Source organism: Vidua chalybeata, chromosome 15, assembly GCF_026979565.1.
Source record: "Vidua chalybeata isolate OUT-0048 chromosome 15, bVidCha1 merged haplotype, whole genome shotgun sequence".
NCBI lineage: Eukaryota > Metazoa > Chordata > Aves > Passeriformes > Viduidae > Vidua > Vidua chalybeata.
The window spans coordinates 8,416,495-8,434,687 of NC_071544.1; the positions used below are offsets into that span (position 1 = coordinate 8,416,495).

The following is an 18,193-nucleotide window of genomic DNA, read 5'->3' on the forward strand; positions in this document are numbered from 1 at the left end:
ACAACCTTTGTTTCAAAGGGAGAATATGCTACAATTAGAAAAAAAAATTGCTCAACATTTAGTCTTTTAAGGCTGAGTGGCTTCTGAACAGATTATCAGAAAGTTTAACCCTCTGTCACATCATAACAGAGTTAAGATTGCCTTCATTCCTTTTATTTTTGCAACATGATTTACTCTGGTCTCATTTTCTTCTTCAGAATCATACCAGCATTTTCCCATCTCAGTATGATTTTTCACAGTTGCTCAACTGTGACATGAGAAAAACTTCCTGAAATTTGATTCCTGCAGTCAGTGAGTGCCACAGCTTAGCACAGAGCCAGGCACCACAAGCCCACATCCCTCTGCTCCCAGAGACAGCATCCAAGTGCCCAAAATTCAAGGCCATTAACATCCAATGCACCACAAACTGCTCCATGCAGCAGCAGGGGCCAGTTCTCTTGGCTGGAAGGTGACAGCCCCCAGGAAACTGGGCAAGTGCAAAACTACCAGGAGCTATCACACACTGGAACCTACCAGAAGTTTAAAAAAAACATAAAGGAAGCAGGATTTCTGTTCTGTAAGAGACTGCAAACAAGTGGGTTTCGTCTTCAGATTGTGCTTTAGATGCATCTTGACACTCACTATTGAGCCATAACCACTCATGTAAACCAAAATTCTTCCCATTTTCTGCTGTTACTCAAGTGTACAGCACCTGCCTTGTTCCAAATTTCACATTTTCTAATACTTCAAGTACAAGAGCATCCCATAAGATACAGCATTTATTAAGCCCTCTGAGTACACAGAAGAAAGTGGAGAGGGAGGTTGAGGATGCAGAGGAAGGACCTCAACATGCCTAATAAAAATATTATCAAAACATTCCACAGGATCTTGAGCTGCAGATGCTCAGGTAACCAGCACTCAGAGCAAAAGCTTCTCATCTCCACAGGGATAAGATACCTGTTAAGATTTAGGATGCTCTACAAAAAAGCAATTACTGCTTGTTAGAGATACTACATAAATGTAGGTAACAAGGAGTGAATTATCACTACATACCAAAGTGATAGAAAAATAAACTTAAGTCTTGTCTCCCTGTACTTTCATTAATGCTTGAAGCAGCAGCAGGCTGTAGCACAGTGTAGATTTAAATTCAAATCTGATTCTTTCTTCCTTTCTCCAAACTGAAAAGCAGGAAGAACACTCAAATGGTAGATAATACATTACTATTATTAACAGTTAAAATAAATACCAGGATATTAGATCTTCAACTGAAAATTTATACACTGTGCCTGGTTTATTCCAAGCTCATCCTCTGAAATTGTGTCTGTATTTGAACTAGAAGCAAAAAGCTATTATCAAAGGAGAGCCTTTGCAATTTTTTACCGTGCCTCAGAAAAAAATCCCTTCCTAGTCTGTCAGATTAGGAAACATGACTCTTCTGGGGGAATGAGCCCAAAATCACCCCTATGCTGCCCAGAATAACCTACTGTCATCTTCAGATGCAGCAGTAGGTGATGCAACATTTAAGAATCTGAATATAACTAGAAATATCAGCAATAATTGATACCCTTAGACAAGCACAGTTGAGGCTTGTGAGTGGACTCCAGAGAAAAAGGCTTTATTCTGGGCATGAGGGCACTGAAGGGCTGGTTTGATCCATCTGTTTGCTGTACATTTATACTTGGAGATTTTGAGCAGTTCAGGTGCCCATAGAATCACAGAATGGTTTGAATTCAAAGGGACCTTAAAGATCATTCAATTCCAACCCCCTGCCAGGGGCAGGAACATCTTCCACTAGACCAGGTTGCACAGAGCCCCATCCAACCTTGAACACTTCCAGGTATAGGAATCTATGTTCTCCTTCAAGTAATAATTAACGAACAAAAACAATGGATAGCCAACAGAGCCAATACCTGCCAAATGCCAGCAAGAAGAAACTTATGGTGCCTTGAAAAATGAGCACATGGAGCATCACCTGTGAGCTCTGTGCAGGGCAGCTTCCCCAGGGACACAGCTCTTCTCCCCACAGGAGCGTGGGGGGCTGTGCATGGGTTCCTGAGACTTCTTAAGTAGGAGGATGGGTGGCAAAAATAGCATGGCATGAAAGGCAAATTAAAGCAATTAAGTATTTCTAGAAACCACAGAGCAGTTATGGTTCTGTAGCCCTTCACAGAAAACAGAACGCCTGCCAGCTTTCACTGTCACTGCTCAGGAGCTTGGTGACATCCAAATACTTAAAAATGCAGCACAAAACTCTCCATGTACCACAACTCAGGATTGTTCTCCACTTTCACACTACCAAGCTAGGACGATATTATTCAAGCTACCCTCCAGCAGTGCCCCAGAAAACATAACACAGAATTTAAATTTCCAAAATGCAGCTCTGTGATAACTTGTGTTAGAGGAGCTCTGCTCCTGGAAGGGCTGATGAAGACCTGCAGCACTGCTCTGCTCATTTTAGGTTCACAAAAGGAGATGCAAGGTCTACCCCAAGAACCATGGCAAAACCAGCTTGGCTTCAGCATGCACAGGAAATTAGCCTCTCACAGAGAAAGCAGGGAATGGAAGAAGCTGGCTGTCAAATTTCAGTATTTAATAAGATACTTTGCAAAATACCCCAGGAAGCAGAAAAAATCAGCCTGAGCTACTAGTGTGGATTACCTAGTAGAGATTGAGCAGAATAGCATTGCTGGCTTTCCATCAGAACCTCCTGGCCAAGTTCTTATCCAAACCCAAACTCCAGGGTTATTTCAGATCCAGATTGTTTGTCTCTTTTCTGCTCCTACTGCAAACTCTCTTCACTACCACTGGCAATGACTCAGAAAGCTACATTTTTTGAGAATTCCTTTCTAGAAGGAAGAGGTGACCCCAGATCACATCACCTGGTGTATCATGGACCACCCAAAGCCCTTCTGAGCCAGCACAGAGCTGCCCATGAATTGTAGTCACCTCTAGAACATCCAACTTGAACATGCAATCAGACTTGCTGAAGGCAGAGGCAAAAACTTGTCCAAAAACAACACCCCAGAGCGGTGAGCACTATATATCTGATATTTTGGCATATATTCCACTCAATAGGATTTAGTCCCATCAGAGTTCAACCCTGAGAAGCTTCACCCAAGTCCATATGCAGTGCCCAGAAGCTTCAAGAACTTTCCAGCAACCGCTGGAATCAGCCTATGAGACATTTCACACAACACAGTAGTAGTCTCCAAAATTAATACAAACCAGGGATGTTGCAGCTTTCCAGTGAAACATTAATGTTGTCCTTTTGTTTAATTAGGTTTTCTATTTTAGCTCTTTCAGTGAAACTGGAATTTCATACTGCATATACATATTTATTAACTATTCTAATCAGGACTAAAAATATTCCAGTAAAAGAAACCTCTTCTCAGGAACACCCCATAAACTTGAGGGGTGAAAGGCTGTGCATCAAGAAAAACACACACCATTGTTATATTAGAGGGTTGGTTTCTGATCAGAAAGCCTTGTAGTCTTATTTTCTTTAATAAATTCAAAGCACAGCTGCAATAATTCTACCACATACCATGAAGAAATTGATTTAGCAATCTGAACATAAATTAAGCAATGTTTTTGATTCAGTAAACTTGTTCCTATGTAGATCAGAACAAGTATTAGTGAAGGTCAGTGACCCATACCCACATATTTGTTTTGATGAGGTTCACAGGAATTTTCCATCAGAGCAGACTTCAAAATTATTTGACCTGTAAATTAACATTTTACTCATTTTAAAGCAGTTTTAGTGACTTGCTAGGAGCATTTCTAGTTGTGATTCAATATTTTTTAAATGCATGTTAATGGATCTATGTATTAATCAAACCATAAAATTTGGAACCTAACAAGCTTCTCTTGGATAAGGAGCTCAAAATTGAACAAAGCCCTATAATGCTAGAAAAGGATTTCAGGTGACTTTTATTATTAGAAAGGTATTATGAATAAACTATTTTCTGCAAGAGAAAGTAACTGCTGTTTATCTCAAAAGGTGATTATCTGTTTCACTGACCTACCTGAAAGCTATGCTCAGAGTTTGCAGATTAATTTTTGTGTTTGGTGCCACACTGTATAAACACTATTTCTTGTGGAAACAAGTTTTCTGAACAGATACTTTTTTCAAAAATCTGATTTATAACTTACATTTCTTGAATCTATTTTAACTGCATTCTTTGCACATTCATAATTTTAATATTCACACTTGTTAAATTCTGTGCAAACCTGAGCAAATACATTTTTAGCTGAGATCCTTCCACCTCAAGCAAAATCACGTAATTGGTACAATAACATTATGGTCTTTAGAGAAAGATCAAATGAATTAGTGTCTTTCAAGTAATATAATAATTCTATGGTTTATGTCAAAGTAAATTGAGTAACGAATTTAATTCCTCAGAGCAACTCTTAAAAGAAAAATCAAAACTAATGTGAATCAGTAAAGAACGAGACTTTTAACTGCACAAGCATGCAAAATATTTATTTTTAAATAAAAAAAGCAAAATTGATCAGAGATTCTGTAAGAACAGGTTTAACAAAGTGCCAGTGTACTACCTGAGCCTACACAGCAGCAAAATAACAGTGGAGGTGTGGAAGCAAGCTGTTGTTCTTCACTTTTACAGAACAGAGGTTGGATACCTCAAGGACAAAATACACCTGAAACACACCTCACAGCTGTAGAACATCCAACACCATTGAAATTACTTTTGAGCCCTGCTAAGCAGCACTTTTTTAATTGGCTTAAACTATAATGCAGATAACTGGGTATTTGTAGACAGAATGTGACTGGGAGAAATGGGATCCTCCAACTACAACCAAATCCCGAGGCTTAAACAGATCCAATTGCAACATGAATCCATCAAGGGCTTATCATTAGCCTGGCACTGACTGATGTGTCTGCCAGCACACAAGTGTTCAAGGCAATGGCAGCTAAAAAATAGCCAAGTGTCCTTTTCCTGTCCTTCTGCACCATCTCCCACTTTCAGACATTTGAGCAACCATTTAGGGAACATACAGGAACTAATTAAATAGCTAAAATTGTTCCAGCATTCATTCATCATGTACAGCTCAACAAAGTCACAGTGCTAGATTTTTGTGGCTTTATTCACACGTCTCAGCCTCAGACTTGTGAAAATCTGAGTGTACATCTGTGCCACAAGCAGTGCTGAGCTCTGGCTCAGAAATCCAGCATCCCACTGGGACAGCTGCTCCAACACTGCTGGGACAGGGACTGCTCCATCCACACCCCTGTGACAGCAGGCAGCACTGTCACCTTCAGCACTGGAAACAGGCTCAGCTGCTTCTGCACACCCTGAGCCCAGGACTGAGCACTGAGGAGGCAGTGCTGCCCTGCCCCAGTCCCAGTGCTGCAGCAAGATGGGCCCTGGGGTGGAAGGAGATCACTGCTCGCTACAGTCACTGCTCCCGGCTCCCTTTTCTATTCCTCTGTGCTTCAGAAAGGTGTCACAGCAGTAACTCTGGAGGGACACACTTTGGCAGTAATTTTGCTGATTCTCTCAGAACCACCTATGGCTCAGTTTTCCTTCAAAAGAGCTTTTATTAGTTTTCACCTAAATGTCCACTGACCCAAGTGAAGAGCCAGGACGGTTTGCTTGTTAAATTTAGTTTCACTGTTGTCAGCAGCCCCAGGACACGACACACTGTAAAGTCTCTGGGGCAAAGATCGCATCTCCACAACAGCCAGATGCATAATTTCATTTGAGATGATGTCAATACACCCAATAAGGGTAAGAGTTTCTGTTTCACTGCTTTTCACTGACCTCCTTGGGAGGTGTTTAATACAAATATACACAGATAAGCCCACACTTGTTTTCTGTGTACAATATGGAGAGCCTGACCACAGCCCCAGAACAGAAACCCAAGAGCTGTGGCTGCAGCAGCAGCAGGTGTACAGTACCTCTTGATGCAACCTCCCCACATCCGAATGCAGGCTTCTGCTCTGGTCCACATCCATCCATCCCCTTGTGACCAGTGGGAAAACCCCCAGCAGTACAAGAGAGCACCAAAAGCTCCTTGATGTCATCATTTCAAATCTGTTAAAAAAAAAAAATGATAACAGTTATAGAACTTTCATCTTATGAAAAAAAACCCAGCTCAGGTTTGGTAACAGAGGCTTCAGCTGACAGTGTCCATCCACACTCGGTGCCTACAGAGCTCTACAGGCTCCAGTGTATCGGCAATGAATTCCCATATTGCAGTAGTTTTATCCCAAAACTATCTTCCTCAGGACATGCTGTTCCCAGCCTGCTGCCACACAGCACCTGCAGAACCAGAGTCCTGTGATTTCTGTAACTACTGTGGCCAGAAGCAAACCACATCTAAACATGGTTTTGTGGTACTGCAGAAGCCAAAGGGTGATTTTTATCCCTTCTCCAGCAGCACAGGGTCACTCACAGTCAGAGACTCACACCTGCACCCTCAGCAGATTTTCAGGAAAATGCCAGACACATACCTTTGCTTCTCTGACCGCTGGAGGCTCCCAGCAATGAGACAGAAAATAATATCATTATTCCCCTCTGACTTAGAGGGGGACATTGCCTTGGGCAGATACAGCCACTGGCAACCCCCTTGGCTACGATCAGGTGAGCCAGGGCTGACAGCTGACACCAGCACACAGGGACAGTAATTTATCCTCCCGATGAGGATACCTGCCTGTGTTTCCCCAGCCATGACAGAGATGAGTCCCACCTGGGTCTGATTTCTGCACTCATATTCCTGTGTCCCAAGCAGAGACATTTCCAATCCCTCCCACACTCACTCCACTCAAGAGCAGCACCATTTCCCTGGCAAAAGCCTACCACAGCCCCACATCATCTGTGGGCAACTGGAAGAATCCCCACTAAATCTGCATGCATTTTGAGCGGTGGTCTTGTCTTGTGTAGTTTTTTTAATGCATTTGGAAAGAACACCAGTGCAGTTACTCAAACTGGTGTCAGATGGAACTCCTGTGTTTCACACACCACAACCCTGCGCTGGTGCCCTGGAAGCTCATCCAGGAGCTGTGCTTCCTCTACAACAATAACACAACACAAGATTGTGTCATTACTTTCTACAATTAAAATACCAAAGGAATATTCAGGCCTGAAGCCATTTCTGAGGTGGCTGAGGAAGGCTAAAATGGACCCATTAATGAAGCATAAGGACCCTTAATGAAGTGATGGAATTTCTACAGGATGAGGGACAGGCTGCTGCCTGGCTTGAGCCATACACATCAACAAGGAGGGTTACCTGCTAATGGCAAAATTGAGCCAAGCTGAATTAACTCACCACGACATACCTTGTCTTGACAAGACTCATTTTACAGTGTTTTCATGCCATGTATTTGCCATAGGGTATATCCAAGCCTTGGTGCATCACTCCTAATTTTGGAGCCGTGACTATTTACACCAGCAGTGACAGTCTCAGGTACTTTGTTTGCTCAAAGATACCCCATCACTAGATTAAGCACAGCGTACAGCACCCACAGAGCTCAGGCAATGCCTTTTCTTTGCACTAATGTAAACACACTGAATGGAGAGCATTCAGGATGAAATCAAAATTTATTAGTCTTTCTAAATTCCAATTATGAACCTCCGATGTAACGTTACTGAGGCTACAAATAAATATTTAATAAACCAAAGTCACTACATCAATAAGAGACAAGTACATTGTTACTTTATGAATTGCTCTTGCACAGCAACATTGTTTCTCACAGGAGTTTGGTTTTTTTTTCCTATAATAGAAGTATTTTGTGTGCTCAGTTGATGCCATCACAACAAATAACATAGCAGTTCTAGAGACCTCTGAATCATATCCTGCTTGAAATTACAATCCTAGAGCAAAACAGGGAAATCACTAGTTTAATGTATATTTAGTAAACAACTGACAGAAAGCATGAAGGATCTGTAACACCGATGAAACAGAAAGGGCAGACTACCTGATAGAAAAGCTGGTTGCTTTATAAATAGAATTTCTAGAACATCTTTAGTCAGTTTAGAAATTGCTTATTTTTATTGCATGCTGACAGCACACTAATTGCTCTCAGTCACAGTAAGAGGAGGACGCATTAATACACATTATATATCTTAATAGCCTCAATCAAGCAACAAATATGTACCATAAATATCAACCAAGAGCTTACTCTGGAGTCACACAGCATTTTCATGTCACTTGGCATCCTAAACCAGAGCTCAGCACTGCCTTACCCTGAGCTAAAGGGAAGGCTCCTTGCAGAACCCGGTCTGCAGCTACACCATACAATACAGCTCTCAGATTGCAGGTTCAAAGTTCCCTGAAGTCAACAGAAAAACTCAAATTGATTGAATAGATCCAGATCACCACTGTAAGCTCAGGCAAGTTTTACTATTCATTTCCCATCCTTGCTCAACGGAGGGGCAGATTTGCTGGATTTGAGCTTGTATGGAGATCACTGTCCAGAGAAATCAAAGCTTGCCTATGGAAATGTCTGCATAAAACAAGCAGTTGTGCTCAAAGAATAAATATTGGCCCTTGTGATAAAGAATATACTATGCAAAGCCAGAAAGTTTACCTGAAGGTTGTGGTTTCCTCCTCTGAGCTAGAGCACCCTTCCAGCTTTCCTTGCAGCTGGCAGTGCTCTAGCAAGAATCACGCCACAAGTACAGCAGCACCAGGCTGTGCACTGTCATCTGAAGCAGCTCAAACACAACGGCAACAGCAAAACACTCAGCCCAAGGCCAGATGGGTCTGGGCAGGCACCAACATACAGGGAGAGCCTCGAAGTTAAAGTGAATGGCTGCAATGTCTCCAGTGGAAAAACAGCAAGCAGATGCCAGCCAAAGACAAGCACAGGTCTTCAGGAACTGGCTTGGGAGCTACTCAAGCAAAAAGGGTCACCTTGAAAAACAACAGGGACCAAGCACCTTGGCCTTTTGAGTGGAGAACAGCACAAACTGTTTAAAGCATTTCTGTGAAATACAACAACCAGATCCTGCAGCGATCCCACAACTTCTTCCTCCGCAACACAAAAGTGTTACAAATTCAATTACTGTGACCACAATGAGATTAAAAAATTTACCAAAAGCAGTTATTGGTTTTGTTTCAGGGCTACGTAAATTGCAGCTTATTTGAGAAATTACTGGTTTGCAATAGCTTTCAATAATTTCTAATAAGCTTCACATCAGAAAGAGGCTGAATTTAATTACTTGAAGTTCTGACTGTTGCTATAGCAAAAAGAAAGCATTTGGACATAACTATTACCTCTATTCAAACTGACGCTATTAAAACCAGATAAGAATCTGGTCCTTAGTTCCTGCCATCAACCCTTCCAATTGCTCCAGCCTTATCTAAACAGCGTTCCCATTGCTGGCAAAATAATTTTGACATCCATAATTTCTTGTTAAGTACTACAGAACTAAGCTACAAAATTAAGTAGAAAAGCCAATAGTTTTGGCAAGACATAATGAAACCAAATAATTATTCGGTCAGCTGTCTGCAGTTAAATACTTAAAGTTTGGGTACATTAAGAACTCATTGGAATCAGCTGTGATGTTTAAGTACAAACCGGACTTTTCATGTGAGCCAAAGCGACTTAAAAATATTTCATTCGATTAAATTTAATTTAGTAAATCTGATTAGATTTCATTTCATTTAAATTCTCCAAGACACTTCAATGCTCCAGACTAAATCTGGGGAGCACCAATCCAACAAGGACGCAGGACTACCAAGAAACTCCTGAACCTCGCAGAGATTTTGCCTCGGTTTTCAAAGCTGCCCCTACGAAACGTTCCAGAACAGCTTTGCTCGGAGGTGCCGGGCAGAGGAGTCCCAGGGCAGCCGTTCGTGGCGCTGCGCTGGGCAGCGCGGCCGGTCCCGCTCCCCGGAGCATCCCGCGCGGCCACCGCCAGCCCCCGGCGCCGCCCAGCGGCCAACCCGCGAACCGCCCGCCCCACGCGCGACCGCGCCGGGACCCGCGGCCACCGACGGCGGCCCCGCCGGGCGAGCACTGCGGCACCGCGGCCCCCGCGCCGGCAGCCGCGTCCGCCCCATCCCACCCCACGGGCGGCACGTCCACGGTGCGAGAGGCGAAGTACGGGGAAGGAGGACCCCGCTCGCAGCCCGTCCCGCCCCGCCCCGCCGCGGGCACACACCTGTTACCTCACCCGGCCCCGGGCGCGGAGTGAGCGCTCGGCGGGGCGCGGTGGCACCGAGAGACCGCCCGGCGCCCGGCGCGCCCGCGGAGCGGACAGCGCAGGGGAGCGGCGCGGGTGCCGCGAGCGGGCGGCGATGGGGATGGGGCAGCGCGGGGCGCGGCGGAACGCCGCGGGGCGCTCACCTGGGGAGGAGCCGGGGCCGCTCGGGGCGGGGCGGAGCGCGGCCGGGCCGGTGCGGGCAGTGCGCGGCGCGGGCCGGGCCGGCCCTATTTCTGCTCTCCGGGCCGGAGCCGCCTGACGTCAGCGCCGCATTTGCATGTTCCGCCCAATCCCGGCACCTGTGCGGGCGGCGGGCCCGCCCCGGGGTGGGGGGGGCAGCGGGGACGCCCCCTCGGGCGCTGCGGGGCGGGGGCACGGGCACCGGGTGGGAGCATCCCGGCGCGCTGCCGCGGGCGCGGGGCCGTCGGGGGGGTCAGGAACACCGGGGGATGCTCGTGGGGCCGGTGGTACCTCGGGTGCGGCTGCTGAGCCGCCCCTCGTTCTGACCCCCACCCCCGGCAGCTCCGTGCTGGGAGAGCTGCTGCGGGGCGATGATTTCTCTGGCTGCCCGGAGCTGGCGGGACCGCCGGCCCCGCGCCATGTGGCCGTCAAACGGAGCAGAGACATCGTGGGACAGCGGATTGTCTGCGGTGGGACGCCGTGACTTGCCGCAGCAGGCGCTGCACGGCATTGGGCCGTTCTGGAGGTGTGCCTTCTATTCCCACATAATCATGTTTATAAAGAGAGGCAAACATTAAAATTCATTCACTCTCCTCTTCTTCATCTCGTTTCAAAAAAAAAAAAAAAAACCTCAATATAATAATTTCTTATTTAGTTTTTAACAAGGATGTTTGCACGAGCAGGAGGCATGGCAGGACCACAGAACCAGAATATGTGGGGTATTTGTACCAAAGGCTGCGAGGAGGTCTAGGCAAAGGTGATGGAGCATTCAGAATTAGCAACAGGAGAGAAGCAGTCTAAAAGACCTGATAAAACATGACAAATTTTGTGTTTCTTCCTGTAAATAATCTTACAGCCTGCAGAATTAGTTTAGATTTGCTATTGGCTTCAGCGTGAAAAGGACATGACCCCCCGATGGCTAAAGAGACATGGGCTACTCTGAAAACCGGGTCTAAGTCCAGGAGTAAATGTGCTTAGTAAAAAATCATTCCACAAAATTCAACATGAAGTTGCAGAAGTGGCTCTTTCATGACTAAATTTAGGGGATTTTATTTTTTATTTTCTCTTCAGGAAATAAGTGATCAGACTGGTTAGTTTTCCAGAACCTTTGTTTCTGGCCTGTTAAATCCAATACCACTAAAATATTTTCAGTGTTTGCAAATAAATGGAGCTTTTTCTCCCAAACCAGGCACGAAGGCTCATAGGGATTTGTTATTTTGTGGTTTCCTTCTTTAGGACGATATGAAATTGCAGATTTAAGGTTTGGATTTTAAAAAGAAATCACAAATGCAATTTAAAAAATGGAGTATCCACTGTGAATTGTGCACAGGCAACATAAGAGAAGTCTTTGCAGAGTGTCCTGGAAGAAATGAGTATGTATTTCATAGGTGCCCTATGGGTTTAAGAGACCTGAGGATTTAAAAAAATAACACTGAAATCTAATCAGCAACAAATATGATATCTCCAGTGAGATCTTTTTTTCTTTCCTGAGAGGAAAAAAATTGGAAATAATATCAGTGGAGACAATTCTTCCCCATTTCCTGAAGGGAAGAAAGAAAAGTCTCTCCACTTACCAGCATCATTTATTCTATGAAAATATGTCTGTGCTGTCAATTCGAAGTATTTACTAATCTCTGTATCTCTTCAAGTCGGACATAAATACAAGATGCATTAGTAGACATCTGAAGTATCTGCACAGCCTGTGTTTATTTATATCCACACATGCTGGAGGATACAGAGTTCCTTCCCTACCAACAGCTTGCCTGGGTGATATTTGCCACCTCACTTTTGTAGCAGGAGGAACATTTTGCTCATTTTACATCATCTGATGCAGTCTTCAATGCACGGGCTGGGGCTGCTGTGTTTCTTCAAGAGGCTGGCAGCCAAGGCAGGTGGGAGAGTGGGGTGTGGGCAGTGCCACAAGCCTGCCAGGACCTCCCTGTGCCATCAGCCCTGTACCCCCAGTGAGGGGACATGGGGTCCCTCCCTGGAGCTCTTGGGGCTCACCCCCTCCTGCACCACCAGCGCTGGTCCTGCTTTCCCACTTGGTTGTGAACCTCTAAATAAGCACTCTGAGCATCTCAACAGCTAAGTAAGGAATAAATTTGCCCTGCACAGTGTAAGTGTTGGACAACTTGGCCCAACAAAGTAAAGCCTGGTCTTTCATCAGCTCTGAGGGTGTCCATGTTCCCAAGGCAGAGGGCCCTTTCCCACCACTGACAGAAGCAGGTACCTACAAGCACTTTTAGTGCCTTCTCTCACACATTTGGGTCCTGTGCATTTCTCCAGTATTCTGGTTCAAAATCTTTTGATGTTTCCAACCTTTTGCAAGTCTTGTTTATAAAAAGCAGATGGAGGCACCCCTCATCACACCCTCAACTCTAGCTCCACACCCCACTTCTGCAAACACTTTCAGTCTGTCTTGAGACCTTTAAAAGCCCTGTGGAAGTGTGTCTGCATCCCAAGAGGTGTTTTTGGATGGATGCTATGGGAGCTTTTCAGGGAGGGAGTCAGCCATCTCCCCACTCTGGTTCACCCACCTTTGTGAAGCTGAGCAAAGCAAAAAGCTTTCTTAGAGAACTGGAGAAATAAACTGAGCAGGCTGGCAATGAAAAGGTGATAAATTCCTCATCTTCAGGGCTGGATGAGTTTGAAGCAAAATAATTGTTGCTTTCTTTTGAACTGGGAATTGAAGAGACCCAAAAAAACAATGATTGTAGAAGAGAAGAAGAAAAATGAATGGCTTTAAAGACAGACTTGAGCACCTAAAAATTCTTAGGCAGAGAAAGGGGAGAAATAAGCTTTTTTTTTTTCACTGAAACACAGGATAACCTGTTCACTGTAATGAGATTTAAAGCATCATCCCATCACTTCTGTTTAAAAAAATAGATATTAGAACTAGAAAACTCTGAATGTTTAGAGGAATTGAAGCTGCAAGAGACAATAGATTAATATGATGTGGGCAAATTTGAGGACTGTGAAGAAGGAGGAACTTGTGCCAATCCCAGCCTTGTGTACTTCAGGGAGAGGAGCTGGAAATGTGCAACCTCTTGTTAGCTTTGCCTGATGGGACTTCAGGGATTTGATGAGAAATTTTAAACAGATTGGCGAGGCACAGCTCTGTGTCACTGAAGACATGATCCCATTTCAGGGTGACCATGACAGTTGGTTTAAGGAAAATAGTTTTAAAGAACAGATGATCGTCTCTTACACAGCTTTTCTTTCCTGATTTACAAAAAAAAACAGCACAACAGAGCAATGCAAATAGCCAAGACTCCCTGAGCTCTACTAGCAAAGGAATTAAGTGGTAACCATGTCAGCCATTTGAAGTACTTCCAAAGTCTAGCAAGTGATGTTCAGAAGAAGAGAAGAAGGCTTCCTCTTTGAAAATTCAAACCTTTAACATCAGCATATCACCCACCTACCTCACTTGTCCAGCCTTGCTAGTGAGATGCAGCAACTAATAAAGAGATTTCAAAAGAACATTGTATTCACTGGGAGCAAGAAGCTGAGGAGGTAATAGGACAGCAAGATTCATGCTCATCACTTTGAGTTATTTGAACCAAGAGCCTAAATCAGACCTGATTAAGATCGGAACTCAAAATAAGATTCAATCAAAACTAGAGATATTAAACAAATACAAATGTGACAAGAGTCATGATTCAATTATTAGAAGTCCATCTTTTAATTACTCATTAAGATGACAGTGTGTATCTTTGCCTACATACATTTAGCAAAGCCTTTTCACTTTGACAGCGCATAAAATTATCCCTGCCAACTGTATTTCTCTTATTTTTTATGTCAACTTTAGAGTTACCAGTTTTTCATTATCCTCTTCCTCACAAATTAACAGGGAGAACAAATTTAATAGCAGCCTCAAACCTTTAGAGATTATGTCAGCCTTGTGTATCTGTGCCAGTTAAATCACCATTCATTTCTGCTTAAATTTAATGTGGTCATCTTCATACAAACACACATATATTCAGAGCCTGCTCTTGGGATACAGCAAGCAAACAATGAGGGGCTGCTCTGAAAAGCTGACATGGAGCTTGACTTGAACTTTTCTAATCACATCACCCTGTTTAAAATGCAGCAAATGGAGAGGACCAAGGTCAAGGGCTTCAAGCACGCAAGAGGATTCTCTGGGTGCTGCTCTCCCACATCATTGCAAGCTGGAATACCTATGGACGAATGTCTGCAGCAGTGGAATGTTCTTTGGGTGGTCAAAATGGGTTGAGGCACAGATCCAGGCAAGATGCTGGCTCTGGTGACCCATCCTCTGTCTTCGTCGTGTTTTAGTAAATGATTCTCTGTTTGGTGGGTGCTGGGTTGCAGTGCTTCATCCCCGCCTTCATAGCTGTAAGTCCAAAATACAAAAAATTGTATTTTTTGGTTGTAAAAGAAGTTTTATACTGAAGGAAATAGGAAGGGTAGAAACAGTGGTTTGATTCATTTCACAGCTGTAGTCTTTTTTGATTTGTTTGTAATTTTCTACGCTGCTGCTTCCAATTTGATAGTGCCTGGGCATCGGATGACAATGGGAATGGGATAACGGATGATGAGCTCAAAATACTGAACACTAGCACACTTACCCTTACGTGTACCCACAATCAATATGTCTCTTTGAGGAAGGAACCATCAGCCACTGGGCAAAGTTTGGAATATAAAATGTCACAGGAATTCAGGGCATATTTCTTATTTCTTGGGAGTTGTCAGAGCAGCTGGCTTGTTGCTGTGTAGGGAACATGTGTAGTGTTCAAATAAATAGCCCCAGAGACTTGAATTCAAATTGATGTGGCAATTTTGAGCAGCTCCCTCCTTCTTTGTTGTCCTGGGAGCCACAGGTACATGGCCAAATATAGGGCTAACGGGGGGACCAGTGGGAACAGGTCCTGTGGCCATCAATCCAACTTGTGGCTTTGGGAATGGCACCAATTTTCCTCATTTTTTTCCTTATCTCAGAATATTTTGTTGGTCTCTTCTCCCAGACACCATCAAAAGCAGCAGGCAGCATTCATCTGAAAACAAGAAGGGACTTTGATCCATGAACATGGATAATAACAAGGTGTTTAGATTTTTCCCAAGCTTCTTGGCTATTTGTAAATACAGTCAAGTCATAGGCAAGTCTTGGTGCATATTTTAGAGCATCTGGTGATCTTTCTTTCAAACTTGTTTTCAAGAAGAAGTTTAAAGCAAGGAGCTCTAGCAGAGATAGAGAGAGACACGGGACTCCTAATCCATGTCATCATAACTCCCTTTGTCAGAGAGAAAGAGGCAGACAGATGAAACAAGTGAAGATAAAAGAATAAGCAGAAGTAAAAAACAGCAAGAAATGTGAGCCTGCTTTATCTGAAACATTGGAAAAAGCTTTCTAAAGCATCTTTACATTTTATCTCATTTAATAGGTTTTACTTTGCACCTGTGCATATATCTGTGCTGTGTGTCAGGTTCTAGAAATGCATATGAGCAAGGGTGAATTGTCTGCAGATTCCTAAAACTGCCTTTGCAGACAGATGGCCAGCAAGCAGCTGGGAGTGAGAGTACAAGCAAGGAGGTTGTCGTTCTTCAAGAAAAATTAAGAAATTAAGCTGCACCATCAGTGCTAAGAAAGACAAACCCCTGCAAAGTATGAGCCATGCTCAGTTAAAACAGCAATTAAATGATTTAGAACAAGTCTATGATCATTTACAATTTTTAAAGGTGAAAGGTGTGATTTTGGTAATGCCTTAAAATTAAAAGGCCAGCCACTCTATCTTTGGAAAACGATGGTTTCTCTCCTGGAAGACTTATCTCATTGTCAGTCCATTAGCAGCCACCCAGAACCCATCCTTACAAAAATAATTGGCTATTGATATATGGTAATACTGAAAAGTTATTCTTATTTTTGTTCATTGCTACGGAAAGATGTCCTCTCTAGCCTACACTTTCAATCATTATAAATGCTACTGTGAAAGACTAAAAACACTGTTCTGAGATAGATTAGGATCCACTTCACAAATAAATATATTTTACCACTGAGAGAAGAAGCAAATGTTACTGGTACTGAGTGTTTTATACACAGTAGAGACCACTTAGGCTGAAATATTCCCCTCGTGTTAAATTAGTGTCGCTGGCCATGCAGAGTCCCCTCTACATGACAGGCTCCTGTGCAGGGATTTTACCTGCTGTGCTCAGGTGAAGAATTGACTCTGAAGCACAACAGTAGCCCCTCTGCTTCCCATGAAGTGGGGTGAAAAAGATGGTTTGCCCTGAAAAAGGATTGTTTACCTCAAAAAAGGATGGCTTCCCAGAGACAGGCAGGGTCCACTGTTCTCTGCAGTGACCAAGGTACCAAGTTCCCCTTGGCCCAAGGAAGGGTGCACTGCTGCAGTGCCTGGATCCTGGAGGAACTGGAATGCTGGAAACAGCAAAACACCTCCACCAGCACCCACTGTGCCCTGTAAAATTTGTGCCCAGGCTGGGAAGTTGGCACTGAGGCTGATAAAGCTGTGAGGAGCTGGTGGCAGATGCTGCACTTGCCAGCTAAGCAACCCTCTAGAAGAGCTAATAAAACCAGAGGACATTAGGCTTCAGAATGCTATATTTTAAAGATAAAATGTCTCTGGCTGGAATTGTACTAAGATTTTTACTTTCTTGTGGACAGCTATTTGGCTGCTCTGAAGCACAATCTCGAGCTGAAGTGAGACAATGGGTTATAAATCTCTGGCTGGGACGGAATGCAAGGGAGAAGAGAGAAAGTGGGGAAATAATCAAGCATGACAGAGAATATTTCGGACCATAGTTTGAGCCAGTAGTCAAAATTCCTCATGCTTAAGGCTCAAGCACACACCAGTGAGAAAGTAAAGTGTTAAATGGCTTCAACAAATCTGTCTTGGGACCTTGTATAGGTAATTGATTTTTGGTTGTTTTGCCTTGTATATGGCAACTCATTTGTGTCAGTTTTTGATAAAATGTTTTAAGGGGTAAAAAATTAGTTTTAGACCTGTTTCAGCTGCTTATGGAATTATTTTTTCCTTATATATTGTTAATGTTTGGCCAAAATTCTACTGTAACTCTTCCAATACTAACATATAACTTTTAGTAGTTACTACACTGAGTCTCTGTTATCCATTTAGCAACAGCCTCTGCTGCAATAAAAGAAAATGTATTTTTTCTCTTGTCTCCTATTGTTCAGAATTACACTTGGATATTACATTGTCAATGTTTAGTATTATATCATTTTCTTGACAATTCATTGTAATCAAATCTTCCACAAAGTCAATAGCAATGACATTTTTATAAGGCATTGTCTCCCTCAACCTATTAGGTGATTTCAGATCTTTGGGTTTTCTGTTCTGAGAATAATAGAGACCTGGAAGAAAGCATAAAATCTAGGACAGTCACTCAAGCAGCCATGTCACTGCTCAGCAACTAAACCTATGGGTCAGAGCTCTCACTAGTTCAGACAGGTCACTCAGTCATATGAGTGACTTTTATTTTCTTTAGAAAACAATGCAAAATAAATAAACTAGCTAGCAGGCCTACTGGAACCAATAACAGTATTTCTACTGCACTTAATGGACCAGGTGTTGTCTTTGCAGAGGTATGTGTGATGTTACACTGGGTACATCTGTGCTACAATGCAAATATGGCACTACAAGTCACAGGAAGGTACTTAAGCTGGTTTAAAAGGAGGCATCAAGGGCTGCAGCACTGCAGAACAGAGAGAAGGCCTGGAAACCCCAGCCCAGCCCCAAGGATTTGTTTGCACCATGAACTGTGCATAGCTGTGTGCTGTCACAGCCACTGTGCCATGAGACTGACACCTCTTCCTACAGCATCCTTTCAGCTGAACACAGCTTTCACCACCTGCCTCTTATTCA

General features: G+C 43.6%; 1 protein-coding gene across 2 annotated transcripts in view; it reads right to left on the reverse strand.

Annotated features, from left to right (window-relative positions):
- Positions 1-18,193, reverse strand: part of FSTL4 (follistatin like 4) — a 315,751-nt gene that overhangs the window by 200,703 nt on the left and 96,855 nt on the right. For both annotated transcript variants that reach the window (XM_053956322.1, XM_053956321.1), the window contains exon 3: positions 5,900-6,035. In XM_053956322.1, the coding sequence (XP_053812297.1) occupies positions 5,900-6,035 (136 nt within the window). The remainder of the gene's footprint in view (positions 1-5,899; positions 6,036-18,193) is intronic.